Source organism: Bos javanicus, chromosome 29, assembly GCF_032452875.1.
Source record: "Bos javanicus breed banteng chromosome 29, ARS-OSU_banteng_1.0, whole genome shotgun sequence".
NCBI lineage: Eukaryota > Metazoa > Chordata > Mammalia > Artiodactyla > Bovidae > Bos > Bos javanicus.
This window is the reverse complement of record NC_083896.1, coordinates 11,241,754-11,264,205: the sequence shown is the minus strand read 5'-3', so window position 1 is coordinate 11,264,205 and position 22,452 is coordinate 11,241,754. Positions and strand designations below refer to the sequence as shown.

The following is a 22,452-nucleotide window of genomic DNA, read 5'->3' as shown; positions in this document are numbered from 1 at the left end:
TCTCTGTTTCATGGTCTCCTCGGTGGTCTTCTCTGTCCATAAGACCCCTAACATGGTAGTATTGTTTCCTGTGATTCGGTCCCCAGCATCCTCCTCCCCCTTAGCTAAGCAGTCCTATCCATACCACCTCAACTATACAGAAAATGCCTAAGTCTTCATTTCTCAATCAGGTCTCTGTAAATTCCCAGATCTTTATTTCAAACTGCCTGTTAAGCCCTTCTACTTGAGTGTAGCATATATAGATCAAACTCAATTATTCAGATCTAACCTCAGAATCTCTTCACCCCACCCTTAAATCTATCCTTCCTCTGGCATTCTTGATTACCTGCCATGATACTTCCCCGATGCAATTGGTCAAATAAAAAAAAAAAAAGTATGAATTTACTTCCATTTCTTTCTCTCCTCTATCATCTATACTCAATGGGTCTCAAGTTCCTGAGGGTATCTTTTCCTCAATAATCTTTCTAGTTCATTCCATCCTCCATCCCCAGTGTCTCTGCTATATCTCAGAGCGTGTCCACCTGTTGCATTTTGCCTGATGTCCTTGATTGCGATACACCTTTTTCTTGTTTTTCCTCCACTCTGCTGCATGACGTGACTAATGGTCTAATTTGCAACTCTGACTAGGAGTCTCCTCTTTTTAAATTGCATAGTCATTCCTCATTACCTACAAGGTGACGTCCAGTCTTCACAGCAGACCCTTCAGTACCTGTTCCCATCCATCTCCCTTGTTTGAAGACATGCTTTGGACCCACTTCTGTATACCTTCTTAGTCCTTACATTCTGTCTCTCTGCCCAACTCAATTACAAATCAAAAGGCCTGCCATTTCTAGAATTCCTCCATCCTGATACGCAAGTGCTATAATCTAGGACAACCTTGACCAATCTGCTTTATCTCCAACTTCCTTCAAGTCAAAAATAACCTCCCATCTAATGCTTTCTCTGACCACATCTGTCCCCAGATCTCCAGCTCAGAAAAAAATTAAAGCATGTCTCTAGGTCTTGGGAGGATTTTCCTCTCCTTTGCTCCTTTTCTCATTGCACACAGCATGACAGGTTGTATGCACACATCTCCAAGTTCATAAGCCTATCTATTGCATGTAAGGAACTAGAAGGCACATTCCTCTTTGTGTCCTCAGGGAATAACAGAGCTCCCACATACAGGAGATGGTCGAAGAGATTTTACTGTACAAGTGAATGGATAAATCAATGAATCAATCAATATTCATAAGAGGTTCTGTTCATATTAAACTTAACTGCGTTTCAGAAATGCTAGATGATTTTCCTAGGTTACCCTGCCAGAAATTGCAGTCAGGATTCAAAAATCTATTTTTTGGCTCCAAAGCCCATGATGTTTAACAATAACCACACTACTTTCTGCCTGGAAGCAATGAAAACCTGGACTGGGATAGTAGATGTGGATAAAAAGAGGAAGGTGAGAACACTCAGACATTTGAAAACCAATAAGAGATTACAATGAAAAAAAATTCCATGAGAAACTTCAAAGTTTTCCATTTAGAATATTAGAATAATACTATTACATACTAATATCAAAACATCAATAGTAGTAAGGATAGCTACCATTTTTGCATATTTCTTATGTCACACTGAGCTCTTTATAGCGTTCAAAACTCAAAGAAACATCAATGAATGCCATTATTTTACAAATTAAAGAAACTGAGGCTTAAGGCAGTTAAAAAACTTGAGAGAGCTCACACAGCTAATAATTAGAGGACCAGGCATTTGATCTGATTGAGTCTGATTCTAGGGCCAGGGTGAATTTTTATGTTAAACTTTTCTATTGGTTGTACTAGCCATCGTCTATGTATCTATTATGTTAATAGTATTTTCAGAAGTGTATATATCCAAACAAAAAATAATTTTATTTGGAAGAAAGGGTCTCATGACCAAACATGTTTGGAAAATAGTGTATTAACCAGGTCCCCATCTTAGAAGTTTATATTGCATAATATCTAACAACTGAGAAATTCTTCAATAAAGTTAATGCACCTAACCTCTCAAATGTTTTCAGCTTTCACTCCTTTATTTTCCTTATAATGCTGAAAAAATCCCACTGGAAATACTTTGTGAAATATTGGCTTAGTTTCACTGTAGATGTCAATGTGGAAGAAAGAGGAAAAATAAAAATAAAAATAAGATGTGGTCCAGTTCACAGGAGCTTATACATTTATTAGGAGCAAGATAAATGGAATAGCTAAAGGAAAAGACAATACCTGATTCCACAAAAATTATTTAGATTAATAGAATAAGGTATACATAAAAAAGCTAATTATGCAAACTCCTTGTGTTACAGGATATTATAACCAAGTGGAGTCAGGCAAGAGTTAATAGGAAAGACTTCATGGAAAAAGAGAATTTATTACTGTGGCTAAAACATACTTTCCTATAAGTAGGCTCTGGCAACTCTGGTAAGAAAATAGTTTGTGGAATAAAGTACACTTAATCTTTTCTGCCTGCATTTCTGTATATTGGCTTCTTCATTCATGAGCAATCACTCCCTATAATTTCCCCAAATTTACCCTTCCCCCAGATTCCCCATTGTTTTCCCATATACATTTAACAAATGCCCATTTGTTCAAGAGTGTAAGAGTCTATCCTAACTTCTCATATTCTCACTTTCCAGTAAATCTTCCGAGAATCATTTATCTGGTCTCAATGAGAATCAGAAGACGGAAAATCATGTTTATCTGATTAAAGCAATCTATACCAATCTATAAAAAAATAGCTTTAATCTTCTGTGTAAATAATCACTGATGGCTTTGACTATAAGATGTACCAACGTTTTGGGTACCTTAGGAGATGCTGCCAATTTTAACTGCAAGCTGTCATTGATTTTAGGATACACTCAGATTTCAGATATGTAACACATGAGGACATATGTTTAAAATTGATGAAATGCTGTATCCATGATGATTAGGTAAGGGGACAACAGATGGAGAAAAATAAGAAGTCTGTGCCTTCATTTCTTGCTTATTTAAATATCGCTGTCACCAATCCCCCAGAAGTCAACTGTTCATACTGCCAATGAAAAATAATTAATTTAACAAGTATTTGTTGAAGGTCTGAGAATATAATAATGAATAAAACCAACACAGATTGACCTTGAAGGCATTCATATAATGATGATAATATTGACAGTAAATTTATTAAAACAAAACTAATAGTTATAAATAACAACAGAATTAAAATAATTGGTTAAATTTTTGATCAAACAAATACGGTAATGTGAAACAGCATAGAGTAGCTTTATTCATTTATTGATCAATGTTTGAATCTGTAACTTGAACAATGCTCATTTCTGAAAATTGTAAGATAGTTTATGAAATCCAACACATATAGAATGAACATTTTAAAAGACGAATAACCAAATAAAAAGGACAGAAACAGATCTTGCCAGGTCCTGGGAAGGATAAAGCATGAGGGTTGTGGTGTGGATGGATGTACTTGGGTTTTTCGATGACACACACACCTACCATGAGGACTGTTTCTCAATGCAGAAAACTCTCCAGTTGCTCAAAATGCAGTGTGCCTCTCTTGCTGAGAAACACATTTTTACAATCTCAAGAGATTCTTCAAAAGGGAACTAGCCCCAAATAACGAGCTCTTGACTTGGGAGAGGAACATAGTGCTTTGGGAGTTTACTACTGGGTAGATGGAAATATTTTAAAGATAGAACCTATTTCCCTTCTCTTTTCTCATCATTTTCCCATCTATTAACACTCTTCCCTGTTCTCATTTAGGAAAGTAAATTTCTTAACAAATTCACTTATATTTTGTATCTGCTTAACTTTTAAGAATAAGGCTATATGGGGGGAAAAAAAAAGACTTTCAAATTTTACACACCTAGAGCCAATGAAAGACAATTTGACCCTAAGATCTCTTTAAAAATAGCAGAACAGTTTAGGGGAGGAGTGATAAAGAATACAGATTTTGGAACCAGAAAGATCTGAGACACCAGCGAGGACATTCCTATTTACTAGTTCTATGATTGAAAGGGAACTTTAGAATTTTAAAATCAGGTACACTGCCTCACTGAGGTCAAATGAGACAAATAAAATAAATGATTGTAAGATATTTGCCACGGTAGCAGATTGATGATAACAAAGTCAAAAGCAACGTTTTGTTGTGTTTACTATGTGCCAGCCACTTATTAAGCAATTTACATGTGTCATTTTATTTAATTAGTATAAACGTCCTATGAGATAAATATTATTATTCCCTTCATTTTACAGAGGAGGAACCTGAGATAGAGAGCTAACAGATACTCTGTAAAGAGTACTCTGATAGACGCCTGGGGTCTCACAGTACCTAAGATTCAGGAATTTGAATTCCTATTGCAGAGTAAGGATGAGCAATACATAATTAGAACTCAGATTCCCTCTGAGAGCAACAGGCATATTTAAAATCACAATTTACTGTCTTTTGTGTCCCCATCACCTATTATGATGCCCATAGTAGACACTCAATTACTATTTAATGAGCTTATCTAAACTGAAAAGAAAATGCTCACACTTTATTATAGGCCAGTTTCTTTCCTGGAGGATTCTAAGGTAGCATCTGAAGAGAACACATCCCCATCTGGAGGCCAAGAAAACAAATTCCATCCAATTCACTGCTAAATTGCATTTCTCCTTCCAACCCCATACTTCACACTGGCTGAGGTGCTCTAATGAAAACAGGCTAAGCAATCCATCTATCCACCAAGCAGTGGGGGTGCTCCAAAGGCAGATGAATCTTAGAACTGAGGTTTCAGGTGCTACGCGGCAATGGGAAAAAAGACTGTCAAAGCTGCAACAGGCAGATTACTCAGCTAACCGTTGGGAGCCCACCAAACATGACATTTAAACTGTTCTCCAGCAATATCACACTCTGTTCAGGCATGCCATGTGTAAATTCCTAATTAATACTAGAGAACCACATTGCTGTCTATTTTTTTAAAGACTCATTTTGATTATAATATTTTGATACTATTTTTATTGAGAAATAAATCTTTTTTAGGATTTATTTAAGGTTTATTTTGACCATTTTTAAACTCTTTACTGAAATCATCAGAACACTGTTTCTGTTTTATGTTTTGGTTTTTTGGTCACGAGGCATGTGGGATCTTAGTTCCCTGACCAGGGACCGAAACTGCAATCCCTGCCTTGGAAGGTGGAGTCTTAACCACTGGACCACCAGGGAAGTCCCCACACGGTCTTCTAAGTAGGATCCAGGGGGAGGTATCTCATTGTGTGTTTTGTCACCTCACTTTTCCCCCTTTTAGTGCTTGACCCAAGAGCACCAGACAGATCAAAGAAGCAACAAGGTTGAAACTGTGCCAGGTCTAATGGAGAATTTGTACCCTCTTAGCACATCTCTGGCTCTAATAGGCTTCCTTTATGAGAAAATAACACATTAGATTTTAATCAGGGCAGGTTTCCCAAACACTTGAACTGTGATAATATAATAACCTCTTAACGACTTTTGATCAGGAAATGTGTTTTTTTGTGACTATAAAAGTACATGTGCTTGAGTCTGATCATGCAGGGCCATGCTGGGGCCAGCTCGTCCGGTCTCATGAGAACCTCACGCGCCAATCTTTGTGAGTGCATCCAGCACCTTCAGGCTGGTAACCTGAAATCAGCCATGATGGCATACACCGTGACTTTGGCAAACGCAACACCCTGGGCTGTTTTCTTTTCTGGAAAAATTGTGCATTTATTTCTATCACTGTTGCCAATAGAAGGAAGGCACACAGACTCTTCATTAAGACAATCTAATAGTATATCTTGTTCAGCACAAACAACACTCTAGAGGGTCATGATGGAAACCTCCTGGCCCCAAAATAGCTAACTGGCAGGCTGGGTGCAGAAGCCCTGGATGAGGTCACCTTTCCATTCTCTTTATAATACACTGGGGGCCACACTGCTTAGCTGGTCATTCCAAAAAGGAAAAAAAGCCTATTCTAACCTTGATGTTTCATATCAGAGGTTTATTATTCACAGGTGCTACTTTTAAAACCGATGTGAGAAATCTTCAGCAAAAGACATCGCTACAGTAAAACCATGAACACCAGAAAAATAAATAAAGAACATAGTAAGAAAAAAGATAGAAGGGAGCAACTGAAACAAAATAAAACTGAAGAAAACAACCAAAGTGGAAGACATTGAACTCTGAGATTCCTGGAGTCAAGAGATAAAGGGGAGAGAGGAAAGATCCCTTTATATCTGAGAGATGATCTTCCGCAAAAAACTTAAGTTGCCTTCAACTTGAATAGGCATTTTCCAAATGAGGCATGAAGCACCATTACACATGGTATAATCCCCCAAAGTGCAGATGTTCAGTAATTAGATTATCAAGTATATGCTGAATATGTAACATACAAAATGAAGATCTGATAGTCCTTTAATTATTTTGTTCATATTTTTTACTGTTGCCAGGTTAGCTTTAGACTAGCCTCCATCATCCTTCTCATCTTAAAGCCATTGGGGACTCTGCTCTAGAGCTGATTAGAAAAGGACGTGGTAGGTTGTGAGGACTAACAGGAGGGGAGGCTTCATGGAGGGTCTTACAGGGATTCCTTCATCCAGTTAGAAAAACATCTGAAGTGCAACTCCTCTCTGCACAGTCCAGTCTCCCAGCTTTGCCTTTTCTCAGTTTACACTGGTCAGTACTGATTTAGGCTGAGCAATTTTTTTTTTTTTTTTGCAAAGATGAAAGATGCTTAAAGCAGGAAGGGATTCATCTGACCCTGGAGTGAAATCACTGATTTCTACAATTAGACCAAACCCTTAGAGACAACTTTGTGCACTCTCCTGCTGAAGAAGGAGTGCTTTCCTCTGTATCACCTCTAGGTCATCAGACAAGCCTGGAAGGTTTCTGCTGCTGCTGCTAAGTCGCTTCAGTCGTATCCGACTCTGTGCGACCCCATAGACGGCAGCCCACCAGGCTCCGCCGTCCCTGGGATTCTCCAGGCAAGAACACTGGAGTGGTAGGGACAGGCAGCTCGTAATTTACAAAACAGTATTTTTGGAGGTAGCACTAGTTGACATAAGTTGTGGTCCTATAATGATCCCAAATATACATTTCTATTAATTATACAGTGCTTGTGCTTACGCCCACCGATATGATTCCTACATGACAGCCCTAAGTATGAGAAGGTAAATCTCTGTTCGCTATGCTTTTGTCTCCTCTTCTCCTGGCTGACCATACCTATTCCCATCCATCAGTGATTTCCAAAGAAAATTCCTTGGAAAAGACTTCTTTTCTTTCTGGGAAGAAATGAGCAATGAGTTTCAATAGCAAAATATTAAATATTGACTGGAATGTGATAATTAGCCCAATATTCTAATGTGTGGTAACCAGAACTAGTTCATTTAATAATGCAGGTTTAGGCTGCCAAGGTACTTAAAATGTACCAAATTTTGGAACTATATTAAACATAATATAGCCTTTCTCTGATGTTTTGGAAGGTATAAAAAGATCCCAGAAGGCATCAGGGCAACCTTCATGGCTACATTTTTTACTGCAAGCAGCTCTATGAAAGTGCCAGTGAAGTGAACGTTCTAGCTAACAAAACAAAATTTTTTTTAGCAATATCAAGGGGCTGTGTGGTAGTTTTTTTTTGTTTGTTTTGTTTTACATTTAAGTTTGCTCCTATTACATCATTGACTCTAGTTCCATTTTCCCTTTAATTGACTTTAATCAACATTTATAAGCTTTTACCCAAGACACAAAATCCCATAGCATCAGCAAAGCAAATGACACAGTAAACTGTAACCAAGGAACACAGAAATTTCTTAACTCTCATTTCATTGTCCCTTCCTGTCAAAATAGCACTTACCCAAAAATTGTTTTAAATCTAAGGAAAAAAAAATGTAGAAAGCATCGGAAAAGTATGACACCAAATAGAAAAGAATTATAAAATAGAGCTGTTGATGAACCAACTCACAGATTCTTTTTTAGTCTGTAAGGTACAGCAATTACTAGGTGTCATCATGTTATAGTTATCTGGAGCCAAGCAAATAGAGGGAGAAATACAATTTGAACGGAATCTTGATGTCCTTGTGGGCTCTGAAAATACACGGATCCATGTATTTTCCCATTCAGTTTGTCAGTGTTTGGTCTCTCCTTAGCCCATTTGCAGAAACTAAAAGGATTTTCCAGACACTTAAACAAATAACAGTGAGAGTAACTGTCCTGTGTCAGGAATTCCAGGTAAACCTCCAAACCACAGAAAGACGCTTTGGCAACCATGTCCCACCGTAGTGTTTTAAAAGAGCCCCACTTAAGCCAGCAGACACCTCCCTTAGCAATGCATACCATCCCCTGCCGCCAGCTCTAAGAGCAATAGAACTGACCTTCAGAGGAGAGATGTGAGACTGCAGGACATATCCATGGACATTTTCTATCTGAGACAGGTTCTTTTCTGACACGTGCACCAGTTCAGGGCCTCTCACTTCGTGGGTCAGTCGAGGTAAGGAATGATCGTGTGGAGCGTCTTCATCTTGATAGCGATACTTCTAGGAGAAAAGACAAAGGAAAAAAAAGCATGAGTGTTTGCAAAAGGTACCGTTCTGAACTTCACGTTCTCACTTCATGTACAGGGCACAGTGCTCACCTATGGCTGATATCACCCAGCAGACCTTGCTACAGCCCCTTTGGGTGGGCACCACAAACTAGGTCACTGGCAAGCCACATCGAACCAACCATCAATGCCAAGCAATGCTGATGACTGGTCTTTGCCTTTAATGTACTATCTCTGTTTATAAAACATAGAAGCATGATAACAAATGACACTGAGACAATTTACCTAAGTAGGTGAGGAGGTATCCCTCCAAAGGATCAGAATAGCTAAATATGTGCTAAAAATTTTAGGCCATGGATGGAAAATTAAAAAAAAAAAAAAGTGCGGAGCAAGAAGACAGAATTCTGATGCAACCAGTTGGGGAATCTAATTTTGATTCAGAAAGCATGAAAGTTGTAAGTTTTCTAGGAAATAAGGGAAAATTTCTGCCACCTGCATTGTTTGTATTGGCCTCCAAAGAAAGAATATTTTCTTCCTTTCATATCCAAGGAGGAGGAGTGTTGATTTGGGTTAGTTAGACTCTAGGACAAAGGTTCACAATTTCCAAAGATGGAGCTTTCGTTTAAAGAAATTAACAATTAAGGCCGCCCTCCCCCCCCAAAAAAATCTGCCTGAATTATATTGAGAGGATTCCCTGAAGGGAAACAGATAAGGAAACAGTTCCTTCTCTCTTGGTCCCTTTTGCTCTTTGTCATCTTCCTTCCACACGCCTGTAATAGTAAGAGCATCCTCTGTCAACAGTAAGGCCCTCCTCTGGGTCTTCCAAGCACACCAAAGGGAGCTGGCAGAGAGAGAAATGGGCCAGGACAAGGCACGCTCTGTGGAGGGTCAACACGGCCATGGGTCAGTCTCCATCTCCAGCCTTGGCCTGGGTGTCCCCTTCTTCTGTCTCTCTTTGCTTCTCACCCCATTTCCTTCAGACCTACCCCACTGTTAGAGTCTCACTGTTTCATGGCTATTAGTTTACTTGGGGGAGAAAAAACGGAACACTCTATATCCTACATGCAACCCAGCTGATAAAATGTTAGTTTGCCTTGTTTTTCCTTTGCTCCCTGTGAATGGCAAAGGGGTAATTGGGGGAGGAGATCCAAAACTGACATAACACCACAGGTTTACCTGTGACACCTACCACTTCCCAGCACCCCTTTCTTATCATCACCGACTACCACTTCCCAGCACCCCTTTCTTATCATCACCGACTACCACTTCCCAGCACCCCTTTCTTATCATCGCCGACAGCTACTATTATCATATCAAGTCACAAACAACACATTTTCTTACAAAACCATGCTTATGTTTCTCTCATTTTTAGGTGAGAAATATGATTTCTTAAACATCAGCTCTCCAGCTGACTCATAAACTGACAGTAACAAGAGGAACCACTCAAGGTTGGCAATTCAATCTCGAGTCCATTCTTACTCAGTTGATCATCATTACTTTTATTTTCCAGGGAGGCTTTCCACAGTGTTCCCAGCTTAATATCAGTTTCAAAACAAAAATTACAGCTGACAATATCATGAAGCAGTTTGCAGAGAACTCTCATTTATTTCTTTCATTCCAATTCTTCTTATCTGTGATGCTCCATTTTACTTATGAGAGAACTGACATTTAGAGAGGTTAAGAGATTTGTCCAGGACCCCCTACATACTGGTCATGAGAGCCAGGATCCTGTCCAGATAATCGGAATCTGAATCCTCTTTCTACTCTCATAAAGCTCCCCCGGCCCCCATTCCCAAAAGGAGATGAAATCCAAGCCTACAGCAGCTTGGTTAAAAAAAAAAAAAAAAGCACTTCATGGAGGACAGACAACAAAATGAGGGTAGAACATTCCTGTGCATTACAAAATACCATACTTTTATTTTCCTAACTCTATGAATAATTTGGGAAGGTCATCTGACTTAGAAACATGAATCAAGCTTAATATTCATTCTGGATCAGTTATGTGGGGTTTGCTGGAAGTGGAATAATGTCATACACATGCCCAGTTTAGTGTCTCTGGCTTTCAGCCTACAGCCCCTCCACGACTCCTCCCCCTTCTTCAGTTCTCTCTCTGGGAGGCACTGCCATCTCTGCGATCCCCCGAGCCAGAAAAGTAGGAGTCAGTGAGTCTCCATCCTCTCTTTCACCCCCTGCCATCTGCCAGTTCAATAAATCACTGAGTCTACCTCATTATTATCTCAGATAGCTCTTGAGCCTACTTGGTCCTCATCTCCTACCACCTCCGTGAACCACTGCCCACATTCGGGTTGGCAGCTCTCAGCTGGACCACAGCAGCAGCCTCTGGACTGGACAGACTGCTGCTGAGGTTGCCCCTTTCCCATACATCCTGGCCAACAGGGGTCCCCAACCCTCGGGCCACGAACAAATAGCAGTCTTATGGACTGTTGGAAACGGGGTCGCTCAACAGAAGTGAGCGGCCAGCGAGCACGTGAAGCGTCATCTGTATTTGCAGCTGCCCCCCATCGCTTGTATTACTGCCTGAGCACCACCTCCTGCCAGATCAGCGGCAGGATAATCAGGTCATGTGCTTGAATCATCCTGAAACCATCCCCGCCCCACCCCAGCCAGCGAAAAAAATGTCTTCCACCAAACTGGTCCCTGTGCCAAAACGGTTAAGGACGGCCGCTGTACATATGCCAAGGGGCAGGCTTTCTGAATCTTACAGTGACAGAGTCTTTCTCTTTAAAACACCTCAGTGGCTCCCACTGACCACGTGACAGAGCTCAAGCTTCCTTTCCTCGTGGTAAGTGACCCCCAACACCACTACATGAGCTGAGTCCCCACTAGTGCTGAACTCCTGTATCTCACCGCTCTTATGGCAAGACTATGGAATAAACATAAACGTATCATTACCTCCAATTTTAAAGGATTTTTTAAAAAAATTGTTAAATACAGTCTTGGACTCTGTGGGAGAGGGAGAGGGTGGGATGATTTGGGAGAATGACATTGAAACATGTATAATATCATATATGAAATGAGTCGCCAGTCCAGGTTCGATGCATGATACTGGATGCTTGGGGCTGGTGCACTGGGACGACCTAGAGGGATGGTACAGGGAGGGAGAAGGGAGGAGGGTTCAGGATGCGGAACACGTGTATACCTGTGGCAGATTCATGTTGATATATGGCAAAACCAATACAATATTGTAAAGTGAAAAAATAAAATAAAATAAATTAAAGATAAATAAATAAAAGACAAAAAATAAAAATAAAAATTGTTAAATACACATAAAATTTACCAGCTGAACTGTTTTAAGCATATGAAAGTGTGTTACTCGCTCAGTTGTATCTGACTCTGCGATCCCACGGACTGTAGCCACCCAGGCTCCTCTGTTGATGGAATTTCCCAGGCAAGAACACTGCAGTGGGTTGCCATTCCCTTCTCCAGGGGATCTTCTCAACTCAGGAGTCCAACCCGGGTCTCCTGCACTGCAGGCAGATTGTCTATCATCTGAGCCACTAGGGAAGCCCCTTTTATGTGTATCAGATCAGATCAGATCAGATCAGCCACTCAGTCGTGTCCGACTCTTTGCGACCCCATGAATCGCAGCATGCCAGGCCTCCCTGTCCATCACCAACTCCCAGAGTTCACTCAGACTGACGTCCATTGAGTTGGTGATGCCATCCAGCCATCTCATCCTCTGTCGTCCCTTTTCCTCCTGCCCCCAATCCCTCCCAGCATCAGAGTCTTTTCCAATGAGTCAACTCTTCGCATGAGGTGGCCAAAGTACTGGAGTTTCAGCTTTAGCCTCATTCCTTCCAAAGAAATCTCAGGGCTAATCTCCTTCAGAATGGACTGGTTGGATCTCCTTGAAGTCCAAGGGACTCTCAAGAGTCTTCTCCAACACCACAGTTCAAAAAGCATCAATGCTTCGGCGCTCAGCCTTCTTTACAGTCCAACTCTCACATCCATACATGACCACAGGAAAAACCATAGCCTTGACTAGATGAACCTTTGTTGGCAAAGTAATGTCTCTGCTTTTGAATATGCTATCTAGGTTGGTCATAACTTTCCTCCCAAGGAGTAAGCGTCCTTTAATTTCATGGCTGCAGTCACCATCTGTAGTGATTTTGGAGACCAGAAAAATAAAGTCTGACACTGTTTCCACTGTTTCCCCATCAATTTCCCATGAAGTGGTGGGACCGGATGCCATGATCTTCGTTTTCTGAATATTGAGCTTTAAGCCAACTTTTTCACTCTCCACTTTCACTTTCAGTTTATTCACACTGACGTGCAACCGATCTTCAAATTTCATCTTGCAAAATTGAAACTCTTTACTTATTAAACAACTCAGCATTTTCTCACCTACAGCCGCTGCCAACCCCCATTCTACTTTCTGTTTATATAAATTTGGCTACTCTATGAATTTGACAATTCCGACTTGTATCAGTGGAATCACATGGTGTTTGCTTCTCGTGACGGGCTTACTTCTTAATGCCTTCAAGTGTCCTCCATATTGTAGCATGTGACAGGATTTCCTTCTTTTTAAGGCTGAATAATATCCCATTGTATGTATATACCACATTTTGTTTCTTCATCCATCTGTAGATGAGCTGCTGGTTGCTTCAACCTCTTGGCTATTGAGGGTAAAGCTGTTATGAACATGCATTTACAAAAACATGTTTGGAACTATGCTTTCAATTATTTTGGAGAGATACCCAGAAGTGGAATTGCTAGATCATATGGAAATTCCATTTTTAGTTTTTTGAGGAATTTTTTAAGCTTTAAAAACTTTAACATATGTAAAGCCATATTCATGTCACTCATCACAGCCAGGAAGTGCTTGTGTTCTACAACCTAAATATCCAAGAACACCAAAAGTAACATTTTGCAAAGTTAAACTGATTATAGAAGCTCCTCAAAGATTCTTGCAGTAAGATTCAGCTGGTATAGAGAAAGATTTCATTCATAAAAATACACATCTCACTGAATTGTTTGGCAGAATAAATCAGGACACAGAGAGATAATAAACTTGGTTAACCTTACATGGTACTGTAAAGAACTTATTTAATTATTTTCAGAAAATTAAGATCCAATTTGAAGAGTGATACAGGCTTAAATTAGACTGTAAGCTCAATCTTGATGATCAATTAATGCTTTATTAGTAAAAATTGTTCATCTTAACATTCACTGATCCTCTGGACTCAATCTTGACATTACCTTTTCTCAGAAGCTTTCATGAAACGCAAATCCGAGGTTTTGTGGATATTCCCATAGTTGCCTATACTCCCCAAATCACAACTTTTATCATGCAATATGATTGTGTATATTTGGAGTTTTTATATTGCACTATAAGGTTCTGTGAGAACAGGGGCCATTTGGGTGTGGTTTATCCCCATATCTGCAGTCCTTTAACCAAATGCCTGGTACATATGCTCAATAACTATTTATTGAATAAAGTTATGACTGACAATTAAACAAATTGATGAGTTGGGTATAACCTGCTCAAGCTACCAAGTAATTCTGGCTCCTGAATGCAACCTCTTTCATTGTGAAACATTGTCAACTCAGGCTTAAGCAAAAACAGACCACATCATTGGACTGACACAATGTCAAACGATATCAGATTCTTAAGCATTATATGTCTCTCACCACATCTTTCCTTTCAGTTATACATGCTAAGAACCCAAACTGAATGTGAACCAGTTCTTGACCTTGAGAAGGCCACAAATTACCGAGTAAATAATACATACATGCAGCTAAGTCACATGCACAGTGATAACTGTATTACTGACGGTAAACTGAGTTTTGTGTAAACAACTGTATTACTGAGTAAAAACTGAGTTTTACTGAGTGTAAACAGAGAAATAGGTAATGAACAGCTCTGAAGCGTTCCAGATTGAAAGAGGATCTAGAATGATAATAGAAAGAAACTGCTGCTTTATTGACTATGCCAAAGCCTTTGACTGTGCGGATCATAACAAACTGGAAAATTCTTAAAGGGATGGGAATACCAGTCCACCTTACCTGCCCCTGAAAAACCTGTATGCAGGTCAAGAAGCAACAGTAAGAACTGGACATGGAAAAATAGACTGGTTCTACATCGGGAAAGGAGTACACCAAGGCTGTATATTGTCACCCTGCTTATTTAACTAATATGCAGAGTACATCATGAGAAATGCCAGGCTGGATAAAGCACAGGCTGGAATCAAGATTGCTGGGAGAAATATCAATAACCTCAGATATGCAGATGACACCACCCTTACGGCAGAAAGTAAAGAAGAACTAAAGATCCTCTTGATGAAAGTGAAAGAGGAGAGTGAAAAAGTTGGCCTGAGGCTCAACATTCAGAAAACTAAGATCATGGCACCTGGTCCCATTACTTCATGGCAAATAGACGGGGAAACAGTGGAAACAGTGACAGACTTCATTTTTGGGGGCTCCAAAATCAATGCAGATGGTGATTGCAGCCATGAAATTAAAAGACGCTTGCTCCTTGGAAGAAAAGTTATAACCAACCAATCTAGACAGCATATTAAAAAGCACAGACATTACTTTACCAACAAAGGTCCATCTAGTCAAAGCTATGGTTTTTCCAGTAGTCATGTATGGATGTGAGAGTTGGACTATAAAGAAAGCTGAGTGCCCAAGAATTGATGCTTTTGAACTGTGGTGTTGGAGAAGACTCTTGAGGGTCCCTTGAACTACAAGGAGATCCAACCAGTCCATCCGAAAAGGAATCAGTCCTGAATATTCATAGGAAGGACTGATGCTGAAGCTGAAACTCCAATACTTTGGTCACCTGATGTGAAGAACTGACTCCTTGGAAAAGATCCTGATGCTGGGAAAGATTGAAGGCAGGAGGAGAAGGGGACAACAGGGGATGAGATGGCTGGATGGCATCACCGAATCAATGGACATGAGTTTGAGTAAACTCTGGGAGTTGGTGATGGACAGGGAGGACAGGCGTGCTGCAGTTCATGGGGTCTCAAAGAGTCGGAGAGGACTGAGCAACTAAACCAAACTGAACTGAGGGTTCTTCACAGTTTCCTGCTATTAAATAACAGCTCTAAGGCAATAGCACCCCACTCCAGTACTCTTGCCTGGAAAATCCCATGGACAGAGGGCCTGGTGGGCTGTAGTCCATGGGGTCGCTAAGAGTCGGACACAACTGAGCGACTTCACTTTCACTTTTCACTTTCATGCATTGGAGAAGGAAATGGCAACCCACTCCAGTGTTCTTGCCTGGAGAATCCCAGGGATGGGGGAGCCTGGTGGGCTGCTGTCTATGGGGTCGCACAGAGTCAGACATGACTGAAGCGACTTAGCAGCAGCAGCAAACCACAGTGACCTGTCTGTGTGTCTGTCTCTCCTACTAGCCCATGAGCACTTCTGAGTAGAGACGGAGTTGAGAGAGGCCTGGGGCCTGGGACCCTCTGCTGCAGTTTTGCAAAGCTTGTACCTGGACATACCTCCCCTCGAGCTACAATATACAAAGACTATATGGAACTAAAAACAACTGTGTGCATGGGACAAAAGATACAAAGACCAAAAAAAAAAAAAAAACCCAAAAAAAACAACTGCCATTTCTGAAGAGCTAGGAGTCAAAAAACTGGGTGTCTGGAAAAAAAACACGGTATTGTGTGTGCCCCTCTGCATTCAACTCCACAAAGGGGTGGGCCAACCATCTCAGCCACCGTCCCAGCTCAACCCCTGGACACATCCCTACCCTCATCGCATGTAAGGAAGTGGCTTGCCCCTATCGAGGGAGCGAACAACCAAACCTTTTACTTGATTTTGCTCTTGTGCTTAGTCGCTCAGTCACGTCTGACTCTGTGACCCCATGGTCTGTAGCCCGCCAGGCTCCTCTGTCCATGGAATTTTCTGGAGTGGGTTACCATTTCCTACTCCAGGGGATCTTCCCAACCCAGGGAATGAACTTGTTTCTCCTGCTTAGCAGGGGGTGGTTTTTACCACTGTGCCACCTGGGAAGCTGGCATAAGAGCCCTGATAAAGCCTTGGCTCAACTTCTGGTTTGGCCTCTTGTCAATTTCTGTTGATTAAGGAAGGCCAAGAACCCTATTCAGTATCAGAGTGATAGTCATCTCAATCTCCAGTGGACCATAGTAAGACATATAGAAACTGATGAATGTGACATTAACTGAAGTAAGTAGACTGAAGTCATCTGAGCAATAATATGATCAATCTGATGAAACAACCCTCCCAGCTGAATCATCATGCAATCATACTGGGACTCTTATTCTGCCACCGGGCCCTCCCACGTGGATGGCCATGACTGGATCAAATTCTGCTCACTGCATTCTGTTGAGGCCTGTTGTGAGTCAGAACCATCCTGAGTTTCCCAGGATTCCAACGCAGGTTCCTGCAAGCATCTGGTCCATCCCTGGGAGGTTCTGCAAGGTTTGGAAGATGATGCTGCCAGGGCAAGGTGTATAATAGCTGAGGGAGAAGTCACAAAGTTTTCAAGGCCTCATAAATAAAATCCTGAGTCTAGTGGTTTCTGCAATAAAAAGTGCTCTGCTTCCCCCTGGCTGCAGGAGCTGGCACTGTTCTGATGAGAGACAGAAACAAGTCAATGAGAACCAGAATATGTTTGTGTGCTCTTGAAAGGGAAGTGTGTGAAAGTGCCTTTGTTGTTTGGTCACTCAAACATGCCCAACTCTTTGTGACCCCATGAACTGAAGCACACCAAGCTTCCCTATCCTTTACTATCTCCCAGAGACTGCTCAAACTCATGTCCGTTGAGCTGGTGATGCCATCCAACCATCTTATCCTCTGTCACCTTTTTCTCCTCGTGCCCTCAATCTTTCCCAGCATCAAGGTCTTTTCCAGTGAGTCGGCTCTTCACATCAGGGGCCAAAGTCCTTGAGCTTCAGCTTCAGCCCTTTCAGTGAATATTCAGGGCTGATTTCCTTTAGGAAGGACTAGTTGGATCTCCCTGCTGTCCAAGGGACTCCGAAGAGTCTTCTCCAACAGCACAATTCAAAAGCATCAGTTCTTCAGCACTCAGTCTTCTTTAAGGTCCAACTCTAAGATAGTAAATGTTGTGCACTTTTCAAAGAGTGTTATACAAAGTATCCCATTTAAGACTGACAGCAACATTGTGAAGCAGGTACAAACTTAAGGCAAGATTACAGCTTCGTACACAAAGCCTGACATTTAGTAAATGCTCAAAACCTCTTGGCTTCTTGCCTTCTGTTAATATAGCAACAGATAGCATTCTTTGTGTCAAGTCTTAACTCCCCCTGTGTAATCTATGGTTATTTGAGACCAGGAACCTCTGCCATCTGTCTTTGTCTCAGATGGAGACAGATGTCTCAGATGTCTCAGAGGAGCCTCAGACCAGAACAAGGGCCAGGTAGCGGGTGCTCAATAGACTTGGCTAACTGCATACTGCCACTGGGAGAAGTCTCTCAGCTTTAAAAATGTGTAGAAGAGAAGCACTGATTTTCAGAGAAGCATGAAGTCACTTAGAAAGTTAAACATAAATAACAGTCTGGCAAAGAGTGATAAACCTCTAAGAAAGAAGTGAGTGAAGCTCAGAAAACAGAAAAAAAAAAAAAGAGAGTGAGGAAAGTAGTCTCAAAAAATGAATTATATGAAAATAAAGGGTTTTCCTTTCTTCTCAAGACTGTATAAGTTTATCTTTCAAAACAGGGTATTCTTATCCAGGCCTTGCCTCCACCATCTTATTTTGAGGAAAATATTTTGCTTAATAAATGGCTGTTTCTTTATAGGGACTTTATTCACCAGAGACTTGGGCGGTATGTAGCTAGCCAGCCCTCTTTTCCAGTTTCTTCCTTTTCCCATGATGTCCTAGCCAATCTGTGACCCGAGACTCATCCCCATTACCATGCCTTTGGCATCCTCTCTCTAATTCACTGCCTCCCTTCTGGAGGGAAAGAAGAAAGAGGAAAAAAAGAGAGAGAGAAGATAAAAGAATGTTTAATGCATTGAGCAGATTAGTATGTATATTCGCATCTTTATTTTGAAATACAGTCTCTAGCATTTGGACTGCAGCAGGGTTCTCTTTCCCCTTTCATCATTTCTGTCCACCATCCCAACCTATTCTTCCAGAACAGTTGCATGGACACCGCAAATCTGGAGGAGGGGGATTTAGAGAGGAGCAAAGTGGGAGGAGCTGACTCATTTGAAAAGACCCCGATGCTGGGAAAGATTGAGGGCAGGAGGAGAAGGGACGACAGAGGATGAGACTGCTGGATGGCATCATTGACTCAATGGACATGGGTTTGGGTGGACTCTGGGAGTTGGTGATGGACAGGGAGGCCTGGCGTGCTGCCGTTCATGGGGTCGCAAAGAGTCGGACATGACTGAGTGACTGAACTGAACTGAAAATGGGAGGAGGAAAGGCAAGACAGAAATACCTAATTTCCCCCTTTGCTTCCTCAAGGAGTCCTCCTGACTTTTCAGATTAGGGCAGTGCTCAGTCACTCAGTCGTGTCCAGCACTTTGCACTCCCATGGTTTCCCATGCAGAGCCTGCCAGGCTCCTCTGTCCATGGAATTTCCCAGACAAGAACACTGGAGCAGATTGCCATTTCCTACTCTGAGCAGATTAGGGCTCTGTGATCTAATGCCCAATGAGCTGAGGTGGAGCTGATGTAATAATAATAGAAATAAAGTGTACAATAAATGTAATGCACTTGAATCATCCTGAAACCACACGTTCCCCACCCGTCCATGGAATAATTATCTTGCATGACCACAGTCTCTGGTGCCTAAAAGGTTGGGGGCCGCTAGATTATGGAATTCCCCTCCGTGTATCTCACTGCTTCCTGCTTACCAGGATTTCAGGGTACCTGTATTCACTTTTCATAAAACTCATCAGATTTTAAATTTACATTTCTTTCTGTGATCATTTACTTACTGTCTGCGTCCTCCTTTAAATCAAAACCTCCATGGGGCTGGCACCCTGCCTGCTCGGTTCACTACTCACCTCTGGTATCTGCTACGTGGCAGGTTCTCGACCAACACTCACTGAATAAATAGTAGTCTGCGGCCAAATCCCTCTGCAAAATCCATCACTCAAAGAGCTAATAAAAGTGGGTCAGGGAAAGCAGCATCCATGTATATGTATTACCATTAAAATAAGACAGCTGCTATATAACACAGGGAGCCCAGCCCGGTGCTCTGGGTTGGTGGGAGGAGGGAAGGGAAGGAGTTGATATATGTATAATTATGGTTTGCATTGCTGCAGTGTAGAAGCCAATACCACATTGTAATCTTCCCCCAATTAAAAAATAAATAAAAATAAAAGATAAAAAAAAGTGGGTCGAAGCTCAGTGATGACCGATTCCATGCAGATCTTCCCCAAGAGAAGTTATCCTTCAAAAAAAATGAAGTGATCCACAATTGGCAATACAGCTAACCCAAAGGACATTTGAAAGAGGAATTTTTCGAAGACGGGAGCAGGATGTAAGTGAAGGGACTGATGTGAGGGATGAAAAGCGCTCCCAGGTGCTCTATTTGAATTTTTTCAAACAAACTCACTAATGAAAGGAAATACATTCCTACTTTTTGCCACAAAGAACAGGACAAGCCAGGATGTTAATTAAATTACAAATCAGCTGTCAGCTTGCAGCTGACTGAGCTTTGTGTGCTTCCAAGCAACATCAGATATTTTAAACCCTCTGTAATTACCTACAATGCGGGAGCTGCCAGGAAGAATGCTTTCACGAATATTTAACTGATCTTAAGATCCTTTTTAAAGAACTGATGATTTACATAATCATGAGAGGACTTGCTCCAGCTCAGTGCTGCCCTCCAGCTGTTATAACTGAAGTTGCAGGAAATGGAGCTTGGCAAGCTTCATCTCCTAAAACTCAGAGCCACCCAGGGAAGGCCGGGCTCTCCCAGCATAGGTCACTATAGGGCTAGACAGCCTAAGCTCTCTGGAAAAGTCAGAATGGGACCACACACCTATGATTTGGGAAAATGATGGATGTGGAACTGTAAAGTGAATTTGTACCCAATGTCACATATGCAGGTTGCTATTTACAATTTTGGGCTTCCCTGGTGGCTCAGGGATAAAGAATCGATCTGTCAATGCAGGAGACGCTAGTTCCATCCCTGAGTGAGGAAGATCCCCTGGAGAAGAAAACGGCAACCCCTTCAGTGTTCTTGCCTGGGGAATCCCACGGACAGAGAAACCTGGTGGGCTGCAGTCCACGGGGTCACAAAGAGTCAGACTTAGCAACTAAACAACAATATTTATGATTTACAAAGCACTCTCAGAAGCATTGGCCCAAGTACCTCGCTCAAGAATTGAGAAAAAGAAGGCACTATCACTCTTTCCAAATGAGAAAACAGGATCAGAGAGTCTCCAAACCGTTAAACAAATGGCAAAGCTGGGTTTCAAATGGACATAGCTGAGTCCAAGAGGCAGCCCAATTCAGTGGAATGTGCGTAAATTCTGGCATTAGAAATATGGCTTCAAATCTTGCAACATTTGTCAAGTTGCTGGTATCTCTGAGCTTCAATTGACTGAAGCTATAAACTTGGAATGACAGGATCAGTCTGGTAGACATATGAGCATTGGATGAGACACGGCACAGCTGGCACACAGTAGTTACTTGATGAAACTGAATGTTCTCCTTTCTGGAGCTGTCATGTTCTGTACTTTGCAGGTCTGGCATCATAAAACCTGAGGAGGACGACGAGTGAACTCTTCAGACTGTTAATATTGTCAGCAGAATGGAAACCAGTGTGAACGGTCATTTGTAGCTTCTAAATATGACTCTCAGCTTCCTCTTCCTTAGTCCCTCATTCTAGAATAACTTTCTAAAACTTCAGTTATAGAGTAGTGGCTAAGAGTACAGTTTTTAGAGAGGTTGTCTCGATCAATTTCCAGTTCTACCATGTACTACATGACCTTGGGCAACTTATCAACTTCTGTGAGACTTGATAATCTAATCTGTAAAATGGAACTAGGCCTTCACAGAGTTTCTGAGAAACCCAAGGGAGATAATACATGGAAACCACTTAGAACAGTGTCTGTGACCCAGTAAGTGGTCCCTTAATGTTAGCTATGATTATTCTATTGTAACATTAGATTTTTGATTACAAAAAGTTTGGAAATATAAAACATAGTTAATTGAAGGGGAAAAAATGTAGCTTTTTTTTTTTTTTTAATTCTCAAGTTTTTCCTAAGCCTGCAATTACAATTTTTCCCATGACTCTACAACATGTAGACTCTGTGTTCTACTCTCACAGCTCTCCCGACCCCACAAAGCACTTTTCAACCTTCCTTTATGTCATCTTCAAGCCTGAAAACCTTCCGTCCGTTCCCAAACCATCTCCACTCAACTCAGCCTATCCTGACCCTTCCAGCTCCTACTACTGTACTCTCCTCTCAATTTTTTCATCTAACAAGAATTTACCTCTATTTAAAAAATAAATAAGCCACGGAGATGCAATATGCAGCATGGTGAGTATAGTTTAAAATAATGTTTATTTAAAAAAAAAAAACAACACAAGAATTTCTTGAGCACCTACTAGGCACCAGTCATTTTAAGTACTAAGGATACAACAGTAAAGAGGAAACACACAACCCCTCCCTATGGTTTGTTCTTTTTTTTTTTTTTTTTTAGTATTTATTTATTTGGCTGCATTGGGTTGGTCTGTTGGCAGCATGCAGGATCTTTGATAGTGTCATGTGAGATCCTTCCTTGTGACGCGTGAAAATTCTAGGTGTGGTGCAGAGGCTCAGTAGCTGTGGCTCACTGCCTTAGCTGCTCCCCAGCATTTGGGATTTCCCTGGACCAGGGATCGAACCTGTGTCCCCTGCATTGCAAGGTGCATTCTTAACCACTGGACCACCACAGAAGTCTCCCTATGTTTTGTTCTTGAGATCTTCTCTTCCTCTAATAACCTTCCCAATTATCT

At 41.3% G+C, this 22,452-nt stretch overlaps 1 protein-coding gene across 7 annotated transcripts in view; it reads right to left on the bottom strand.

Annotated features, from left to right (window-relative positions):
* DLG2 (discs large MAGUK scaffold protein 2) overlaps positions 1-22,452 on the bottom strand; it is a 2,330,119-nt gene that overhangs the window by 1,197,433 nt on the left and 1,110,234 nt on the right. For all 7 annotated transcript variants that reach the window (XM_061406089.1, XM_061406091.1, XM_061406093.1 and 4 more), the window contains one exon: positions 8,361-8,522. In XM_061406089.1, coding sequence (XP_061262073.1) covers positions 8,361-8,522 — 162 coding nt within the window. The remainder of the gene's footprint in view (positions 1-8,360; positions 8,523-22,452) is intronic.